The sequence below is a fragment of the Microchirus variegatus genome (assembly GCF_963457635.1).
Source record: "Microchirus variegatus genome assembly, chromosome: 3".
Lineage (NCBI taxonomy): Eukaryota > Metazoa > Chordata > Actinopteri > Pleuronectiformes > Soleidae > Microchirus > Microchirus variegatus.
Window position 1 is genome coordinate 26,773,488 of NC_139804.1, and position 20,490 is coordinate 26,793,977.

Sequence of the window (20,490 nt, forward strand, 5' to 3'; positions counted from 1 at the left end):
TAAGACATAGTTGCAGGATTTTAAAATCCTTCCTTTCCGTTTCAACCAATACAGTTCTAAAACAGAAATGAAAGTAGAGCTGAATGTGATCATTACGTTGCTGCTTCTTTTCTAATCTACAGCAACTTTCAAGAGTAAAGTCGTAATATTATGAGATTTCGTATCATGATTTAATTTATTTCTAACATTTAACCGCTCTACGTTTCTCATCTTGTCACAGGTTACAGCTGATCGTCTTTTCTTGATTAATAATGATTTATTCTCGTAATGTTACAACTTTTACAGTAGAAATTTGCGGTTTACTACGGCAGCATATTAGGGACAAACTGAAAAGAAAAAATATAGAATAACGTCACAATATTACAAGTATTCAATATTTGTGTAATATTATGACTTTATTCTCATAATATTACAACTTTATTCTCCTTATATCGCAACTTTTTTAATATTACAGGTTTATTCTAGTAGGATTATGACTTTATTCTCATAATATTACGACTTTATTCTTGTTATATTAAGACTTTTTTAATATTACGAGTTTATTAACGTAATATTACGACTTTATTCTTGAAAGATTAAATATTTTTTCCTTTTCAGTTTGGCTCTCATACCCCGTCGTTGTAAACCACACATTTCTACTGTTCTACATTTCAGAGGAAAATATTATCCCTTTATGCCACAATACTTAATTGACAGCAATTGTTATGTTTGAGTTCAGTTTGCTATACACACGTTTACAGCATAACATTAAAATAACAATAATAATAATAATAATCATATTTAACCACCTGACAGTATACAAACCTACATGTCAGTGAATAGTTATGTCCAATAATACACTGTATAGCTGATAAATATACAACTCTAAACAAACAATCACAAACACCACCAACAAAGTTAGTTGTATCTTGTACAGATGTGCTATATACACCTGAATGACAAAAAAAATGACCCAAATCTGAATTCAACTCTGGTTTCCTGCAGGATTGACAGCAGCTATTATGCTCCTTTTAACATTAAATGATGTGTGAACTTGGCGAACGAAGACAGATGAATGGAATTATCTGCAGTGACGACATTGTGCTGCAGTTACCTCTCTTTGCCTACAGAGAGCAGTGGCATATTACTGTGTGTAGATGTAACTCCGTGGCTCCTTTGCCCTGATATTAGACTCAGGGATCCATACGAGCGAGAGAGAGGGTTTTAATCGAGCTTGGAAAAAGCCTTTAAAGTCAGTTTAAGGGCAGTTAAGTTCACTGTCCCACACAATGGCTGACAATTAGGAGCATTACACAGAGACATAATCTTCAGTCTTGGATGTAGAGGATGTAGAATGCTTTATCTGTGGTACCAGCTACGATAAAAACCCTTTTCAAAGACTTAATGCACACAACGTGTAAAAATGTGTGCACCCTGTTTGGTCTCATGTCAAGTATAGACATTATGCTCCACTGTTCATGATTTACAATCTGCTCTGTGAATACAAAAATAATCTGTTATTTGTGACTTGAGCAGTGTTCATTTCTGGCACCAAATCTGAGTTATGGACATGTTACTGCTGTCACCATATGTCTTTATGCACCTGTGTTCTGGGATAAGAGGCTAATTCCACATAATATTATTACAAATGATGCGTGTGCAATCTGTGTATATTTCTTGAGCAAAAATGAAGATGACTTGGTTGTATTTATTACATTTAAATGCACAATTGCAAACATAATCCTGCTGTTGTGACAATGGTAATGAGATGCCAGCGCTCTCATCAGTGCCACTGGCAGAGGAGGAAATTAAAGGACATGATCCCTTGTCATCTCTCTCAGTCCACAGAGAGGAGAGGAAGAGGATGCTGATGAGAAAGGATTGTATGTGAGAGCATCTGTGATGTGACTGTGTGAGGAAAAACAAACCAAAACAAAACCTACAAATGTCCCAGCACTTTCAAAAATACACGTGTTGCCCGATGACAGCATATTATGATACGACAATTACAGTTACGATCTCAAAACTAATAATAAAATAAGTTCCTCACTTTTCCAAACACACACACCCACACACATGAAGGGGTGTGTTTCTACAGACTTCTGTATTCAGGAGATAGCATTGTAGCCCCTGGCATCATGCACATGCACATGCACGCACACACATGAATAAATTAAACAAAAACATGGTGCCAAATCAGACTGCCTCACCACCCGCCGCTGGTGGACTTATGACCTGACATTAGATCATCACAAAGCCATCTACACACACAGCCCTGCCCACACACAAACACACACACACACACACACACATAGGCTGATTTAGTTCCAGGGTAATGTTATCTGTTTATAAGGCGAACATTTCTGCTGGTTGGCATCAGATTTCAGTGGAAACAGCAGCAGCACTGTAAGCAGCTGTCAGACACATTTCTGTATCCATCACGAGTCAGCGATTTAGAGTGTATTCAGACTGAAAAGCCAGGCTTTTAAATATACTTCAGCAATAAGCCATTAACGACTGAGAGGCATTCAAACAGCTACGAGGAAATAAAGGATTTCATCAAGTCTCTCTGAACTCTGAAGAAAGTTTTTAGAGGGACAAATGGCAAACTTTGCAGTCTGATTTCATACGTACCTCTGGCCACCCTGTTTGTTGAAAGCGCATGCTAAGGCCACCACCTGACCGGTGGCCCTGCTGACCACTGGGACGCAGAGCATGGAGGAGATCTCACAGCCTAACATACTGGACAGCTGCCGCCGCTCCTCCTGAGAGGAAAAGAGACAGAACGTATGATCCAACAGACGGACGGACAAGACCAAACAAGACAGACGAGACAGAGTCGTGCTCTTACTTACGGCACTCATATCCTGTAGAGTAATGGCCTTCTTCTTCTCAACAACCTGACCGAAACGTCCAAACATCAGCTAAACAGATGGGGAACAACAGAGCGATAAAGGCAGGGTGAGTGAAAAGTTTAGGGGGGTGAAGGGAGCGAGCGTAATGAGGGCATGAGACAGAACTGGAGAAATTGGCTAATTTAATCGGGGTATAATATACAAGCAAAGGCTGTTTATTCTGGGAAACATCTATTATATAGAGACGTTTTTTTCTTCCCTTGGTAAATTAGAACCAATGGCCCATCCTCTGTGTTTTTGTGTCGTAATATCTCTCTACACCAACTATTATCAAGATTTCACAGATGATTTATTCCCGGGTACACAGTCTATTCACTTCATAAAGGAAATAAAATCCTACATCTGCACCACAACCAGAGACAGGGGCCAAAGAAAAAAACAGTTACTATTCTTGTCCAAATGTCTTAACTAATCCGTGTTGGGGCTTCTAAAAGTTTACATTTGCTGTGTCACTCAAAGAGACCGACAGGATGGGTTGCAACACTAGCATCCAAACAGTGGCAGATGCTGGTCTTTGAAACTTCTGCAAACAAACAACTAGAACAAGAAAACATGATAATTATGTAAAACTGAAATACTATAATAGTGTTTACAATGTTTACAGTGTGTACGTACAAACAAAAATGGACTTTATCGCAGAGCAATGACCAGGGTTTGGGGTTATTTGTCGACACGTGACTGAGGCAGAAAAGGCTCCGCTGTCGTGTTTCTGCAAAACTGTCAATCAGAGACAGTTCCTCCAATCATCATGCAGAGGCCCAGCGTCGACTCCCGAGAGAAGCTGAGCTTCCCTGGAAGCGACGTTTTTGCCGCATTTGTCCAATCACAGTCAAGCTCACCGCAGTGAGAAAAACCTACTCTGTGTCGTCTCATAGAGAACAGTTGTCTGTGATAAACAGTTCATTCTGAATGAACTATAGGGACATCTTCTAATCGCGGTCTAGCACAGGTTTAGTATTGAAATGTAAACACAACACAGTATATATTAAAGCGGACCTAGAGTGGTTAGTTATGGAGGTCTACTTACATACATTAACTTGTTTTTATGGTCGAAAACCTCCTAGTTGCTGTAAACGAGCCTTTTCTGACGGTGTTTCTCAGCTGCGAGACTTGAGACTCAAATCTCTCACCCAGAAGACAGAGTCTTGTGATTGGCCAGTATATTCAACACACCCGCTCTCAGAAGCGCAGCTCCTCCCTCTGGAATGGTGGATGCACTGCTCCTCATTATCAAAACATTGTTTTAACAATGTTTGAAAATAGCTTCTTCACGACTCCCAGCCGCAGTCCCTTTTATGACAGTGTCAGAAGACACTGTCGCTCGTGAAACACCTCCACAACGGACGTTATTCTTCTTCTGCGGTTCAATGTACGCAACCGGATGTGCCCAGACTAGTGCCCGGAGAACCGGTGTTTATGTAACCGGACCGGGTTTTTTCAGAGATCTCGCTGAGCCCGAGATTATAATAAAACACAGCGTTCTCAGCAGTGGCTGAAATGTTTGTTTAGAACCCACCAGTGCTTCTTAAACAAGGTAAGGACGCAGATTCACACTAAAAAACAGCATTAATTGGAACTTCATGTCTAGGTCAGTTTTAAATGACATTTTAGAGGAAGCTGAGCTTCCCTTGCTTTCTTAGAGCAATCACCACTGCATCCGAAGTATGTTTGTGAAATATAAATGACTCAAACCAACGAAGAATAAAATATAAAATAAATAAAATTATGTTTGTTTTAAAAAGGCGGGCACATAAATGATTGAATAAATGTTCTTTTGACCTCACCGGGAAGCTGATCTCCTCCTCCAGCACTTTGTCTCCAACCACCTGAAAGCCAGAGAGGGTGTTCACATTTTTAAATCTCTCTGTTCAAAGTCTCTTGTGAAATGTCACGAACGTGGATGTATATACCTGACAAAACAGCTGGTGGTTGTCCTCGGACACCAGGAGTAGACAGCAACACTGTGACTGTGTCTGTTGCTGCAGCTGAAGGGGGGGGGGGGGCACAACATCAGTACTGATGTAAAATTACACACAACTCTCTTTATAAGACATATTGTTTTTTTAAAACCGTCATTTTAGAATCTTGAGATTGGATGAGATTAGACCGCAGTGGACTAGAATAGAAAATGAGCGGAGTCAAGAATTCAATATGCTCTGCAATGGAATCAATCAACAAAGAGCTATATTGTTATAAAAATAGTTTTTATAGTAATTATTTACACATACTGCTTCACATTTACATACTGATTCACTTGCTATGGATATAAATGGGATTTTTCCAATACTCTTTCCCTGTTTCTCCACTGTTCTCCACATGATGTCTTGCATTCATGTATTATGTAACCGACACAGGATTCATCAATACGTGGTGATTTGAGCAACTATATCCGTACCCAAAACACAACAAAGAGTGTGTAAATGAAAGCGTAGCAACTGCTCTGTGCTCTGAGTTGTAAGCAATATCTCACCACTGTCTGTACTGCGCCGTGGCTCTTTTCATTCACATTCACAGTGTGAAATACAGCCCGAGGTACAAACATGCACACTTTTATGACAGAAAATACATGTGCAGACATATGTGCATGCTCACACACCCACACACACACACACACACATTCTTGTACTTGCTGCATACTGAGGACTTGGTTGTTGACAAAGTGAGGACCGGCATTTCCACTTTATAAATCAACACAATTACAAATATCTATTTCATGAATGACATCTATATAGAACTACTGGTTGCAGTACCATAAAATGTCTGCAGGTGGAGCCCCAGACCGTTTTATAAAATAATTTTTGGTCAAAATTTTTACAAAAACATCATACTTATAGTAAGTATGTCGACCAAAATTGAAAAAAAATTTGACCAAAAATTTTTGGTCCAACATTTGACAAAAATCGATACTATACTATGTCGTCCAAAATTTGAAAAAAAAATTTGACCCAAAATTGTTGGTCAAAAATTTGACAAAAACGTCATACTATATACTATGTCGTCCAAAATTTGAAAAAATCTTTGACAAAAAAAATTTGGTCCAAAATTTGGTCCAAAATTTGGTCCAAAATTTGGTCCAAAATTTGACAAAAACGTTATACTATACTATGTCGTCCAAAATGTGATTTATTTTTTTTTGACAAATTGAGTTTAGCATGTTATAGCAACCTAAGGAAGTGATTTCAATGAAAACAAAGTGAGGACCGGCCAAAATGTCCTCACTCCGTAAACATGACCTCACTTTGTTGGTTAAAAACCCTCACTGGTCCTCAGTATGCCGCAAGTACAAGAACACACACACACACACACACACACACACACACACACACACACACACACACACACACACACACACACACACACACACACACACACACACACACACACACACACACGTAAGAGAGCAGCTTTTCCTCACACACACAATTCCTCTCTCTCTGTAATCCACAGAGCTGGATAGAGAACAACCAGGAAAGGACTTAAAAACAGCTGCTGCCAACACAGTCAGCCCTCAGTCGCACAAGCATGCAAACACGTATTCACATATGTAGCACAAACGTGTAAAAAGTATGTCACTGCACCCACATATTCTAATAATATAACCCCCCTCTTTCCCCTAATACTGCTAATCTCATTAAAAGGCTCCTGAAGCACTTCCCACCAAACTGTCAACTCTTCAGAAGCAACAATTTCCCACTTCTTCTTCTTCTCTCCCCCCTCCCTTCCTTCTTACAACTGTAACAATAAACAAGTGAAACAAATCACGTCAGATTCAAAACACATTTCAAAACCCCTGCAGCCTTGTGCACCTCCTCCTCAACCTCTCGCTTCCTACCAAATGCACGCTCGGAGGCATCAGACTCATCACCACGTGCACACACAGAGGCTGTTACTGCTGCAGTGTTGACCACACAGAGCTATACACCTGCAATGTCAAGGTAGAGAAGTTTGCAGGGGAAGGTCGTTTCTTTGAGAAATTATAAGATTTCATCTCATTGAAATGTTCACAATGTAAAAAAGTAAATGAGTTTTTTGGGGAATTGGGAAAATAAGCTTCAACAGCTAGGGCACTGAGGGTCTCATCGATAAATATGACATTATCAACGGATAAAGATGACATTTTAAATATAATTAATTTATCTCGTCATGACACTGATACACCCTTTTATCTTAATCTGAAACAAAAGGGAAATGATTAGTATTTTCATTACTGACAAATGTGACAGCTCTATTCAAGACTTGAATAGAACTGACTAACTATTTTGTCAGAAAACAGAACATTTTAATTCAATATTTTTTTTTTTATTTAAAAAGTTAAGTCATTATTCTCTTTGGTATGAAAAAAAACCCACAACTGTGCAAGAATTCAATGGGTTTCTATGAGGCTTTGTGCCTTTGAGGCCATATAACCTTCAAATCTCTCTCCTCTCTCTTGCTTTACATTTTTTTTTATCAGTGAATATTTCATACATATAAATTGTTGTCAGGTTCCTGAATGTACTGTAACCTCAGCCTGATATCGCCTTCCTCTTCTCTCCCTCCCACTCATCCACTGCTCTTCCTTCACTGCAATCGATCACTACACCTCCTTCACCCGCTTCGCCTCTTTTTGCCGGGGCTATGTCATTTATATATGGAGGGGCCATACACGGAGGTGCTGATGAAGTAATTGTGTGATAAAAAGCTCGCGGTATGGGCACCGACAGAAGAGGGGGATTCGTGGGGTAGGATTTCATGTTTTGCATGTATTGTACATCTTTAATACACTGTGTGTCTCAGTGCTGTGTGGGAGTGAATGAGTGATCTCAGCCACTTACATAATTGATGACTTTGAGCTGGAGAGAGGCTGCATCAAGGTCATAGAGCTCACCTAAAAAAAAAAAGAAAAGAGAGAAAGAGAGACTATGATGGGAGTAAAATGCCAGAGAGGAGCAAGGACAGATTGGCGTTGAAGAAGGACGTGAATGCAGAACATGTACGCGAGTGGACAGGAAGCAATCCACGGAGGGAATGCATCGAGACAGCAAGGTCACTAAGGGGTGAATGCGAACCGGCTAACAGAGGGACTAATAACGATGACAAGGCGAGGGATGGTGGGGATGCCTGAGCTGCAGATTGAGAGTAAGAAAGGTGAAGAAGAGGCTGGACAAAAGCAGAGGAGCAGATCGAAGGAGTCTGAAGAGACTAAAGGCGACTCATATTTGTTGACAATTACCAGAGACTAAACAGAGTTGATGTATGTGCATGTGTGGAGGAACAGCATTAGCGAGTCCACTTCCATTATGCATGAGACTTTAAACAGTGTTTTTGCAAAGCGCCCTGCTTCCACAGAGGAGTTGTCACAGATCCCGAGAGTCAGTAACCGAGTCCATCTAAATTCATAGAGCTGCTTATCCAGATGGATATTCTCTATTAACATACCTCACCTCTCATATGCCTCTGTCTGTCTGTGTGTGTGTGTGTGCGTGTGCATGTGTGTGTTTGGACATTACCACAGAGTTGCAGAATGTTGCGGTCCAGCTCGCAGTAGTCCTGCTCTGAGACGTTGAGATGCAGCAGTGCATTGTGGGACTGTATGGGTGAGGGGCTGAGGGGAGGCCGCTGGTACGGCGTCTGAAGCGCCTGCACGGCCTGAACGCGCACACACGCCACTGAGGCCTGTGATGTCACACAGAAACACACACACACGCGCGCTTGTAAGCAGCAAAGTCAGTTGCCAATGACAACGGAATACTGAAATAAACACCAACAGTGCCCCTAATGAGGTTGTGCTCATGTGACCACACTAGTGCTATTAAAGTGTATTCATATTGGACACCTCATGCTGCTGCATTTTTTATTTGTTTTTTTATTTTCTGTGGCTGCTGACTTTTGGCCACATAGGCTACACCGTCCACAGGAGAAGAAGCCACTCTGCACCTCCACAGCTACACTGACCTAAGATTGAAGCGATAAACGATTATGGAGTCGTAGGCAGAAAATCTCCCTCTAAAATGTTGACCGAATACAGGATTTTTAAACGAGTGAGAGACGAGAGATTTGAGACGAGAAGAGATCAGCAAGGAGCCAATACACAACCCTGTAATACTTTTATTTATAAATTATTCCAATTAATTTTTTCCACTTTCACTTCCATCCCAAAGTGCGTGAGTGGTTGTGTGAATGTAGGGGTAAATATAGCTGGGTGGGTTGGGGTTGTGTTATTATTATTAGTTGTAAACGCTATATTTTTTTCTCCTGTGCCCAAACCAATAAATTAAAGAAATGAGTGAGATATATTATAGTCTACCCCCATAGACCAACTATGGTGTCATAAAAACACACATTATAGAAAGAGGATGACGACGATTGAGCGAGCGGAGATCATGGCTTTCACACGGAACCAATGGACTACAGCTTTGGTATTAAGATAAAAAAAATGTTTTTATATCTATATGTATATATATATATATATATTCGATATTATAGAACAACCAGTAGCCAGACATTTTTAGTGTCCTTTCAAGAACACTGATTTGGTCCATTACCCTAACTCCTTGAGAAAAATAAAGACATTTATGACGTTAATGAAGATGTTTAAATAGTCGTTATTCAGTTTTAACTCGTAATTGTACATTTAGATTGATAGACGTCTCTTATGACTTATGTTGTGTGTTCTTATGATAGACCACCTGTGTGTTAAGATCTGTTTGTGATGGTTGTGCGCTGATGTGGTGGTTACATAAAGAGAAGGCCTTGGTGTAAGTCAGCTCTCGTTGCCAAGGCAGACTGAGAAAAAGGAAGCTCACATGTTTTTCCAGCACGTTGAGATGCCGTTCATCCTGATCAGACAGTGGATTACAGCCAATCTGCAACACACACACACACACAGACTCATCAGTACATGAGCTCTTTCTGCCTGTTGTTGAATCCAATTGAATCCATTTTTTGTTGTTGATAAAACAGGAGGCCATGACATGATCACTTCTTAAAGGTGGTGTAAGTTTATTATTTCAGCCTAGAAAACAAGGTCTCACCAGCAAGACGGCGATGGCCTTGTCATGGTCCTGGTTCAAGATAGGAATCACAACAGCTGAAAGAGATAAGAAAGAACGAAAAATCATGATTAAACATACTTGGCTTTGTCGCATCATTTTTTTTCTACGTCCTTGTTGGGTAGAAGTAAATTACCAACGAATGAAAAATGAATGCAGTGTCCTTGCATAAGGCAGTTTATTCTTCATTTCTTTTCTTTCGTTTTCATCCATTTGCTGTCGTCACTGACGCAGGGCTGATAGCAACAGCAGATCCATGAAGCCGAAATAAGTTTGATAATAAAGCTCTGTTGTGAGCCCAGTAAACAAGCACAACTACAAGTGCGTTTGCGGCATTGAAACCAACTCTTATTGCTGCACCATTGTTGACTGTTCAGTGTATTTATTGATCCTCTGAGTGCAGAGCGGTCAGGCATAAGTACTATTTGTACTTTCAAATGTCTCTATGATTGCATCCCTCAGGGGTAGTCTATCATTTCTAGCCTTTAGATGAAAACAAAAACGTTAATTTCAACAGGAATATACAATCTATTCATTCACCTCCATTTCAGGTCTTAGAGGTTGTTTTTTTTATCATCGTATTTCAAGGCTTCTTTGTTGCCCACACAGCTCCAATACCTCATCCACTGCAATCATCATTGCTTGTTCACATTGCTTGTTCTAACACTTTTCAGTTTGTTTTCCTCCTTCCAGGTTCTCACATCTCTCTGAATACACACACAGACCTAATCACCCACACTGAAATCCTACGCCTAAACCTAATCCTAATCCTAACTTTAACTTTACCCTGACCTCAGCCTAACTTTAAAACATGTCTTCACCTTAAAATGACTTGATTTTAGTCAGTTACCCTCAAAGGGCCAGATGTCATACAGAATAAATATAACTAAATGTAACCAAATATAATGTAAAATAAAGGTAACTACCCCGTAACATATTGCTAAATAACTTTTTGTATTGATTACTTATTCAATTTCACTCATCGCATAGTGCATATACAATGATACTCTGCGATCTAGTGGCGGTGCAGTCACTTTGCGGGTAACGCAATCGCCATGCATTGTGGGAAATGTAGTTTATGGTCAACACACGTCTTAAAGCAGCATAGACCTATTTTGACAAAACTAATCACTCGCGGGCCACATAAAATGACATGGCGGGCCAAATCTGGCCCCCGGGCCTTGAGTTTGACACGTGGTGTACAACAAATTGCACTCACACATTCAGGTGGGGCTCCATTTGTACATCCATCAGCATCCACACAGCCCTACACATACACATACAGTGAAAAGTACACACACACACACCTCGTTTGTGCACTGCTAACGGTGCCGCAAGGCAGATTCTGTATTTCTCTGGCAGCTCAGATGGAGGAAGGCCGGCGCACTGACATCGCTTCAGCTGGTCTGCAATACTCCTGAAACAGACAGATACAGGTTGAGTTTGACGCAGGTTGTAAGGAAGACCATTAGTTACAGCACATTGGTCAGGGCGAGGAACAGAGCGAGACAGTCTGTCAGACACTGTGGAGACAAACAGGAAAAGGGGATTTGGACGACAACCTCGGCAAATGGAAAACAAATCACCGTCATTACAAAAGCAGACACGGTGTGTTCATTGATACTAACAACACAAAAAAGAGCGCATGAATGGCCCCATTATTCACCGTGACACTATATGAAATCAATACAGGCGTTTGTGTGCGTGTGTGTGTGCAAGTGTTGGCCAGGTGTGATGACAGCAAAGGTGTAAGTCCATGTTTTTGTTATATTTGATACAGGGCGAAGCATTCTTATGCTAAAATATGACACAAGGACTGCCTGCTGCCAGAGACACACACTTTTACACACACAGCATACTCGACTAAACACACACACACAGACACACACTGAGATTTGCACGAATATGAAAGTAAATAACACAAAAGCACACACACTATGTCTGTGTTGAGCATTAACTCTGCATCGCTAACACAAAACACTGTGTGTAAAGCATTAGCGTAGCGGCTGCACACGTCAGTGCTCAGTTAACATACATTTTGTAGCAGTGGACTGGGTATTAGCTAATGTTGTTGTTTTAACTCAATGAATAAGTGATTGTAGCTATATTAAAGTGTGTCAGGCCACTTGGTCAATAATAAATGTTTTTGTGTATATATAATACATTTTCTACAGGGCCCTCCATTTAGTTTTTTTTTTTAAACAATTGCCGAGAGGGGACAAACTATGTTGTTGCTAGCTAAAGGCTACAGGTTGTCCAACACATTTGGAAGAGACGGTTCGAGGGATATTCAGCTGCAACATGCAGCTTCACCAATAAATATTGCACACAAAAAAATCTGGCCTGAAAACATTTTGATTAGCTGACAGTGAAAATGTTAAGTTTCATCTGAAAAGTGAATGATTGTCGTGACTAGCACATACATTCAAACTGCAAACTGGTTGTGGTTGAAACAACTATTATAGATAATGCAAAAAAAAACCCACACACAATAATTAAAGGCAAGTGTAATGAAAACCACGGAGTGCAACAGTTGTGCTTTTCTGTGTTCTGTGTGTTAGGCATTGACATTTCTGTGATTTTGCCCAAACGAGTACTTTAGAGGATAAAAAAAATCATAAAAATGTCTTGGCTGAACATGTTCGTGCATTATTTGTGTGTTACTCTGTGTGTGTGTGCATGAGCCAAGGTCAAGTTAATAGCTTTACATGAATTAGAAAGTGGACTGGAATGAATAACATGACCTTCTATGTATACGTGTGTTTGTATTCGACTCTGCATGTTTGTCCAGGTCTTGATAACGATCTTATATAAGCAGGTGAACTGGAGGAGAAAGTCACAAAGTGCCCTATAGCTCTTTTAATATCCCCACGACTGCAAGCCTGCAAACAACCTCGATGTGTGTTTGTGTGGAAATATACAGTACGTGTGTGTGTGTGTGTGTGTGTGTGTGTGTGTGTGTGTGTGTGTGTGTGTGTGTGTGTGTGTGTGAAAGCTTGCGGTCTGTGTCTTGTGTCCTTGCGTGTTTGTTTGGGCAAAGGCAAGCTTGTGCGTATGGATCACATGTTTGTGTGGCACTGAGGTGACGGAAAAAAGGGGACGTTGTCTGACAAACAGACAGTTTCATCAATAATGAAGTGTCGGTTATCGCCTGCTCCTGGGCAGCCAGTGCAGTAGAACACGGGTTTGTAGAGCTTCAGAGTGCACTTAAGAGAGAAGAGGATCGCCAAGTCTCACTGAGGGACCCCGAGCACTGTCACCTCCACAATTAGCCCTACAATGCTTCCACGAGGAGAGGGATTGAGGCCAGAGAGCAAGAGAAGCACTGGGGCTGTAGGGAGAGCAGAAATACTGAAACATGACCAGCTTAGTGCTTTATTAGTCTTTGGGGAGAGAGCGGGCTGAAGGGAAAAAAGGACAAAGAAAGGAAGTGAGGTGGGAAGGTGGAATAGCAGATGACAACACAGGGAAAGAACTTGTCACATATGCACATAGGGGGGTTAAAAGAAAATGGGAGGATTAGAGAGGAGGACCACACAAAGGGGGTCTACACTGTTGCCTAATGATGACATCTCACTCTGTGACATTTCTGCCTCTGAATTTCTGGTATAAATGTGGCCTAAGCAGCTCATAATGATTCAGGTGACACCTGCTTCTCACACAGAGAGAAAAGAGCCAAGTCTGTTCCCACCCCCCCCCCCCCCCCCCCCTCCTCCTCCTCATCTCACCCTTGCTCTTTTTGCCTCTCGGGGTATTGCCGCCCGCAGCAGTGTTGTAGCAAATCAGCGCACTGCGGTGAGACAAACATCTGCTGCTTACCGCATGGAGATGCACAGCACACACAAACAGCACACACCTGATCTTTCCCTCCTGTGGCAGCTCGTGTAGTGGGTCGTCAGAACGCAGCCTCGAGTCTCCCTCCAGCATGTAGACACATACACACTCCTAGAATAAAACACACACACATTTACGTGCACATTCATTTGTGATATTAATCAAATTATGGTTAATTTAATGAGTGTTTAGCCTCATCTGTTTACAACAAGGCCTGAGTGCTTGTTCCTCGTCTTGTGTCAAGAAAGAGGCATAAAGCTCTGCTGCTCTGACAACTGACAGGAGGCTTATTTCTGTGAGGTAATAAGTCGAGAAAATCTCAATTATGTCCAACTGTTTGTGGAAAACTGATTCAAATACCGTGCTGGATAGCAGCTCCTGTATGCTGTCTCGAAGGGCCACTCGCAGCGAGCGAGCGTCAACAACCGCCGCCAGCCGCAGCAAAGCATCCTGGGGAGGGAAACAAACACAGGCCCTGATGTCTGTTTGGTTGTTTATTGATGATCTCAATGTGCGGCTCTAAAAACCTGAGGACCTGCTGATTATTTTCTTTGCCTCTTTGTTTTCGCGTTTAGTGGGTATAAGGTTTGTGTTGCAAGTCTTTCCCAGATATTTAGCTCGGCGGGGCTGCAAAGGTCTCTGAAACAATATTTGGACTGTGTCACACGGTAATCACACAGCGAGCTGTGTCTGTTGGAGATACAAGCACTGGAAAATGAGCTGCACTCAGACATTGTCAGGGATTATTGGAGTTAGTTTTGTTCTTTTGGTGTTTTTCTTTCATCTCTATACTCTGTGAAACCAGACCACTTGGCTGATCATTTGCACTGTTTGGTGAACAAGAAGAAGCTGATTACTTATTAAATGAAGGCAGCATGTAGGTTCTACTGGGGGTCACATAAAAGAAATGATTATTTAACAGTTTCTTCATGGATGATTGGATAGAACCATTTGACGTAGAGAGAAGTACTTGTAAAAAATATGGCGATATCTTAACAAGCAGTCTGCCAGTGATCTTATCAAGCTAAGAAAAAAACTTTATGTTTTATCTCTGTTGACTTTCACAAATCATCTTGTCACAAGCATTCTTCGGGGAATAAAGTGAATTTGTTGTCTAACCATATCTAAAGGAAAAAGTCTATACCTTTTCTTTAAGATAAGAGAAGTAGCCGGCATGATGGAACGATATAGAAACTATAAAAGGAGGAGTCCAGCTGCAACCAGAGGGCATACCTGCCAAGCTGTCAGTTTTGGAAGAAAGAAAATTGCTCAGTTTTTTTCTGCCGTTGGAAATTTGTTAAGCTGTTACATCAGATGCAGTTTGAACCGCTGACAAACACTGAGTTTGGAAGCAGTTTAGTGAGATGGAGGAACAGGGAAAGAAACTGTTGATCTGAGATATGTTTTAAGGTCACACAAGATCGAGTTAGAGCCTCCAGGTTTTTCGTCTTTACCGTTAAAAATATACAACAAAAAGGCTTTCAGAGCTGCATCGTCTCACCGCTACAACTTTACAAGTGCTCGAAGCATCTCATGTGAATGCTGTAAAATGGTATGAGAATATTTGCACTGTGTGCAGTCTATTTAAAATCCCGAACAGATTCAGCCATCACCGTTGCATTATGATCACATGAAACCACAGATTGAAGAGGCATCTCAGCGGGAGTTGATCTGATCTGATTAAAGCATAGGAAAACACTAGAAGAGGTTTTAAGATTCTGCAGCTTATAAAAACTGGAAAGAAGATGACGATGTTTGATAAATTGCCTGTGACATCCAGATCATCTTCTTACTGTTGTTCCAACAAAGCCGCAAGTTACTCAGCGGAGCCGGAAGGAGGATCATTTTGTTCTTTCCCTAAGTATCTAATACCATAAGGGTGTGCACGCTGAGCCTGCTGGGTGTGGGGGTTCATTGTTCCACTGAGGGTGTCCCATCTGTCACCCTCTCTTTCGTTTGTCTTGTCCTTAACTTTTCTTTTTGTCACAACCCCACTACTTTATGTTCAGTTCAATCAAGAGAAGAAGAAAAAAATGGGGGAAAGGAGGATGGTGTTGGGATGGTGTGTGGTGGTCATGTGTGTGTGGGGTCAAGGAGTGAAGGAGGAGAGACGAGGAAAAGGGAAGAGAAAGAGTGAAGGGCTGTCATGCCTGAGCACTCAGTGTTGGTTATTACATATGATTAGATATGATTAAATGTGATTAAGTTGGATCACTCAATCAGTCTGCCAGAGTGATGTTGTAATGAAGCTGGAGCTCTGCCAGTGTGTGTGTGTGTGTGTGTGTGTGAGATAAATAATTTGAGTGTGTCGCATCATGGATCTCACTTGTACCAATCCAAATAAGTAATATTTGATAGAAAGTGAATGTGAATAACAGATAAACGATTTATTTTCTTTCCAGAACCTATCAAGGATAGAGTCAAAGAGAATATAGTTGATGCAGTCGAAGCCCGCTGTCCTTTCCCTTGTGCATGTGCATTACCGCCAATAAGATGTATGCCATTGTAAATGTCAAACGCTCTCCTATGACCTTTCACAATCATTTATTGCCATAAACCTCAAACCAGCTGACATATTAATTCTCTGACTTCACAAACGCATGCACACATGCAACCATGTACACATGCATGGACTGAACAGGTCCTGAAAGGCTCAGTGAAAAGAGTGCATGATGATTCATGGTTTTTTTTTTTTTACTGAAAGCCTAATCCCTACTTAATGAAATTGCATTTTAATGTGATTGATTTAAAAAAAAAAAAAAAAAAAAAAAAACAATATTAGCATGAGTTTCTCTAAAATAGCTGCCAGATTAAAACTCCAATGTCTCTCTGTTTTCAGGAAGATAAACTGAAATGTAATCTTTCAAATGTTTCCAAAGTAAAGCATGACAGTCTCTATAATTTTGAATGAAAACAGTGATGTGATTTCATTGCACGAGCACAGTGATGTTACCCCCTCTTTTATCTGAATTGATTGGAAAATGCCATGACAGAGACACATGTTTTATTATGGGACACATCCTCCCTGATCACAGAAACGCTACAATCACAACATCATGACAGAGCAACACGAAAGTCCATTAAGATCATTATTTTGTTATTTCATTATTTTTTATTTAATTTGAGAAATACTCTTGTGGATTCATTCATGACTGTCATTCACAATATGTTACACTAACACACTCATTTAAAATGTTACATTTCAGTAAATGTCAAACTATTAGATGTAAAGTGATTTTAAGGACTGTTTTTCTTTGAAACGTCAAAAAAAAAACTTGATCTAGGGAGTTTTTCCTGCCCATTGCTTCCCGCATCATCACCAAATGTAAAGAATAAAGGTTCGTTTATATAAATATATAATAAAATATCCTTTGGTATTTACAGCCTTTTATATCTATAAACTAGGATCTTGCTTTATAGAATCCACCATCTTGGGTCATCATATCTCTACAGCAGCCTTAATGGACCTGCATGTTGTGTTTGGAAGTGGAAGCTGAATATTCAGATGAAGAAGAAAGGTTTCATGCATACAAACCTGATGTATAAACCAACAAAGAAGAGGGACAAAACGGCAGATAGAGTGGGAGAATAGCGAGTAGTTTGCTGACCAGTGAATGTATGAGCCACTTATTCTGATAAACTGGAATTTATATACGGTATCTATACGAACAAAAAGAACACAAGACATCTGTAGTATCCTCATTTTTACGATCTAGTGTGATTGATTTGTACTTCCTGCAAGTTAGGAAAAGCACATGTAAATTAGGTAGATAAACTATTGAACACGAAAATGCTGAAGGTAAAAAAACAACAACAACAACAAAAAAGGGCAAAATTTCATCCCTTCTTTCCACCTTTTCCCTAAACTCCAGCAGTCATAAATCAGAGTTAAGAGAGGAGCACAAATCCACCGAGCTCACTGAGAAGTTTAATTAAGTCTACACGGACAGAGCTGTGGCTGGCAGGATGAAGCCAAACCATCTCTGTTCAATGTCGAAATCATTTTTTACTAAACTAGGTCAGATAATATATGTACATCAGGTTTAGGTTTATTATAGCCTGCTTTGGCCTCTTTCTATTGTATAAGAAATACAGTGTTCCTGTTACAGCCTCATACATATTTTTCAGCATGATGAAAAAAATAATAATTAAAAAATAATAATTTTTCACTGTGTTTTTGTTGTGTAATGGTGAAAGCATAATTGCATAAATAGCTACAGAGTTGTATTTGTCAATGCAGGGTCTCGTCTCTGAGGGGCTCTTCACATGAATATAGAAGCAGCAGTAGCAGTGTAAGTTTCAGCAGGAGGCAGATTTGAGCCCCCGTGGAGCACAGTGGTGAGACGTAGATTATGCATGATGCAAAAAGCAGGAAAAACTGTCATGAAAATGAGAAAATAAAATGAGGAGGAGGTCGTGCCGTGAGACAGCAGCACAAACGAATATGAAGAAAATGGGGCCTTGATTTTGCCCATGCTATCACCATCAGAAGCAATTTGACTTCCTGCTGTTTTTATATTTCATTTTTCAATAAAAAAAAAAAAAAACCAAAAAAAAAAAACCTGATTCTTCATTTTCAGGGATTGCAGACAATCCTTGATTTGAGCATCACGGTCATGATTGCAGATAATCACGACACTACTGCAATGAGGGATGAAGACAAGCATTGGAAAATTACAATAATTGAAAAATATATTGGATCCAAGTTGTCATGGAGATGCATCCAGAAAAAGAAACACATTTCAGTTTTACTTAAGAAAAAGAATTTCCGTCTTTTCATTTCTGCTCCCATTGACCATCATTGGAGATCAGCTGTAATATGATATTTTTGGTTGATGGATCTGCCTGAATAAATGAATGACTTCGCTCAGACTTAGATCAGCCTATGTGACGTGCACGAACAATTGGTCCTCCAACAACTCCCAGAATCCAGTCCAACACCACAATTTCCTTCTATTGTGAACCTCCATCTGCCTCCTGCAGAAGATCAAAACTGTAACTATGATTAAAGTTAATCACATCAAATCATGTCCTTCTACTGAGCCTTGTCCTCCATCATCAATAAATATCAGCCACTTGAAAATGAATTATTTTCAAATATGCGTAAGCACATTTTGTACAGCGCACAGAGGGGGAGGTGATGTAAAGGGAGGATGAGGGAGGATGACCGCGGTCGGACACCAATCAGATCTTGATATGAACACAGAAAACACATTCTAATACCAGGTAAAGGGGGGCTTCGTTATCCCAGTCTCCTCCCCCATAAGACATGAGAGCTGCTGCCTTTCAATTCAATTTAAATTAAATTCAGAATAAAAAATTTAAATTCAAAACAATAAAAAAAAACTAAATTGTGTAGTGAAATATTCGAAAAACACATAGTGACAAATTGAAAACAAGCTAAGTATTCAAATAAATAAAGGACAATAGAATAATATATATAAAAGCACCATTTCTGGTGTCAGATTTCACTACCAGACCACACCCCCTTTTGGCATTTTTCAAATTAGGCTACGTTTACATGATGATGGTCTGAAGAGAAGACGCACAAGTGGCGTCGTGTTTTTATTCCGCATTTAGACGAGCGTTTTTCGGGAGGAAATCTGTGACGCAAAAGTGTGTGTAATTCGATTGGGTATGCATGCCACGCAGCTAGGTGGTGCTGTGATAAACTATCACACAACACCGCCATGTCTGAGCGCATGTGTAGAATCTTACAGATCCTTCTCTGTTCAGTACTACTATCTGTACATATTTACATTTAGTGGGAAAGACTCTTGTAAGTTTATTAGAGCTGACAGAGCAGCTTGAAGGTCCGACGCATGGAAATAATCCGACATCTTTGGCGCATGTATGTGAAGGGTAACCCGTATGTGACTTGAGCTGATCTGAGCAGAATTTTGCGTCTTGGCAGTGTAGACAGAAGCGTATACAAGTTTCCCTCTCTGGAGGGTGGTTTCAGATTTTTGCGTTCTTAAGCCCCAGAAACGCTGTCACCGTTTAAACGAAAGGCACTTCTGATAATATATATTGTCATTTTTGACTGCAGAAGAGTGGGTTTAGTTACACAAGAACAAATCTATTTGTATCTGTTTCCAGAATTAACCTCAAAGTACTCAGTGTTTGATTGCACTCATAGACATATTGCCAGTACCTCATTAATTTGAGTATCAGATATTAGATTAGCCAGCAAGCTGAATAGTATTTTTCTTTTTTTTTTAAATTGGCCTAGTATAGCTAAAGACTCAGCTGGGGTAGATTAGTTTAAGGAGCTAATAGGAGCCTTTAGGCTAACTCCCATATCTGCTGCATTGTTCACAGATTGTCTAATGCCGTGAATCAAGTCAATCTGCATTTCAAGAGGTTCGACCTTGGTCTCACAGTCGAAAGAGGATGAAGGGTAATGGCATACCACTTGCAGATGATTAAAAGCATCCTCTGTCATGCTTATAGATTGTTATGCAAAACCAAGCATTTACATGCTCTGGCAAACCCTTCAGTGCTTTTCAGCAAATCACTAGGTCGCTCACTGCTTCACGTGCTGTAGTGAATGTTGAGACATCCACAGGGACACGCTGTTGACTCTCTCGCCATTTGACTAAAGTGGATTACTGGTGATGATTGATCGTTACCAGTCGTCTGTCAGTCGCCACAGAGAGATGTTGAGTTGAGACAAACCAAACGTGTTGTGTCCTTTTGTGAAAAAGAAAGGGAGAGGTCGTGGACAAACA

The 20,490-nt window shown here is 40.4% G+C and overlaps 1 protein-coding gene across 1 annotated transcript in view; it reads right to left on the reverse strand.

Moving 5' to 3' along the window:
* The window catches only part of pde2a (phosphodiesterase 2A), a gene marked incomplete at both ends in the record, with an annotated part of 157,193 nt that overhangs the window by 12,622 nt on the left and 124,081 nt on the right, over positions 1–20,490 (reverse strand). The window contains 11 exons of the mRNA XM_083886193.1: positions 2,614–2,744; positions 2,835–2,903; positions 4,679–4,720; positions 4,805–4,879; positions 7,709–7,761; positions 8,384–8,549; positions 9,680–9,739; positions 9,908–9,963; positions 11,233–11,342; positions 13,782–13,870; positions 14,120–14,209. Of these exons, the coding sequence (XP_083742319.1) occupies positions 2,614–2,744; positions 2,835–2,903; positions 4,679–4,720; positions 4,805–4,879; positions 7,709–7,761; positions 8,384–8,549; positions 9,680–9,739; positions 9,908–9,963; positions 11,233–11,342; positions 13,782–13,870; positions 14,120–14,209 (941 nt within the window). The remainder of the gene's footprint in view (positions 1–2,613; positions 2,745–2,834; positions 2,904–4,678; positions 4,721–4,804; positions 4,880–7,708; positions 7,762–8,383; positions 8,550–9,679; positions 9,740–9,907; positions 9,964–11,232; positions 11,343–13,781; positions 13,871–14,119; positions 14,210–20,490) is intronic.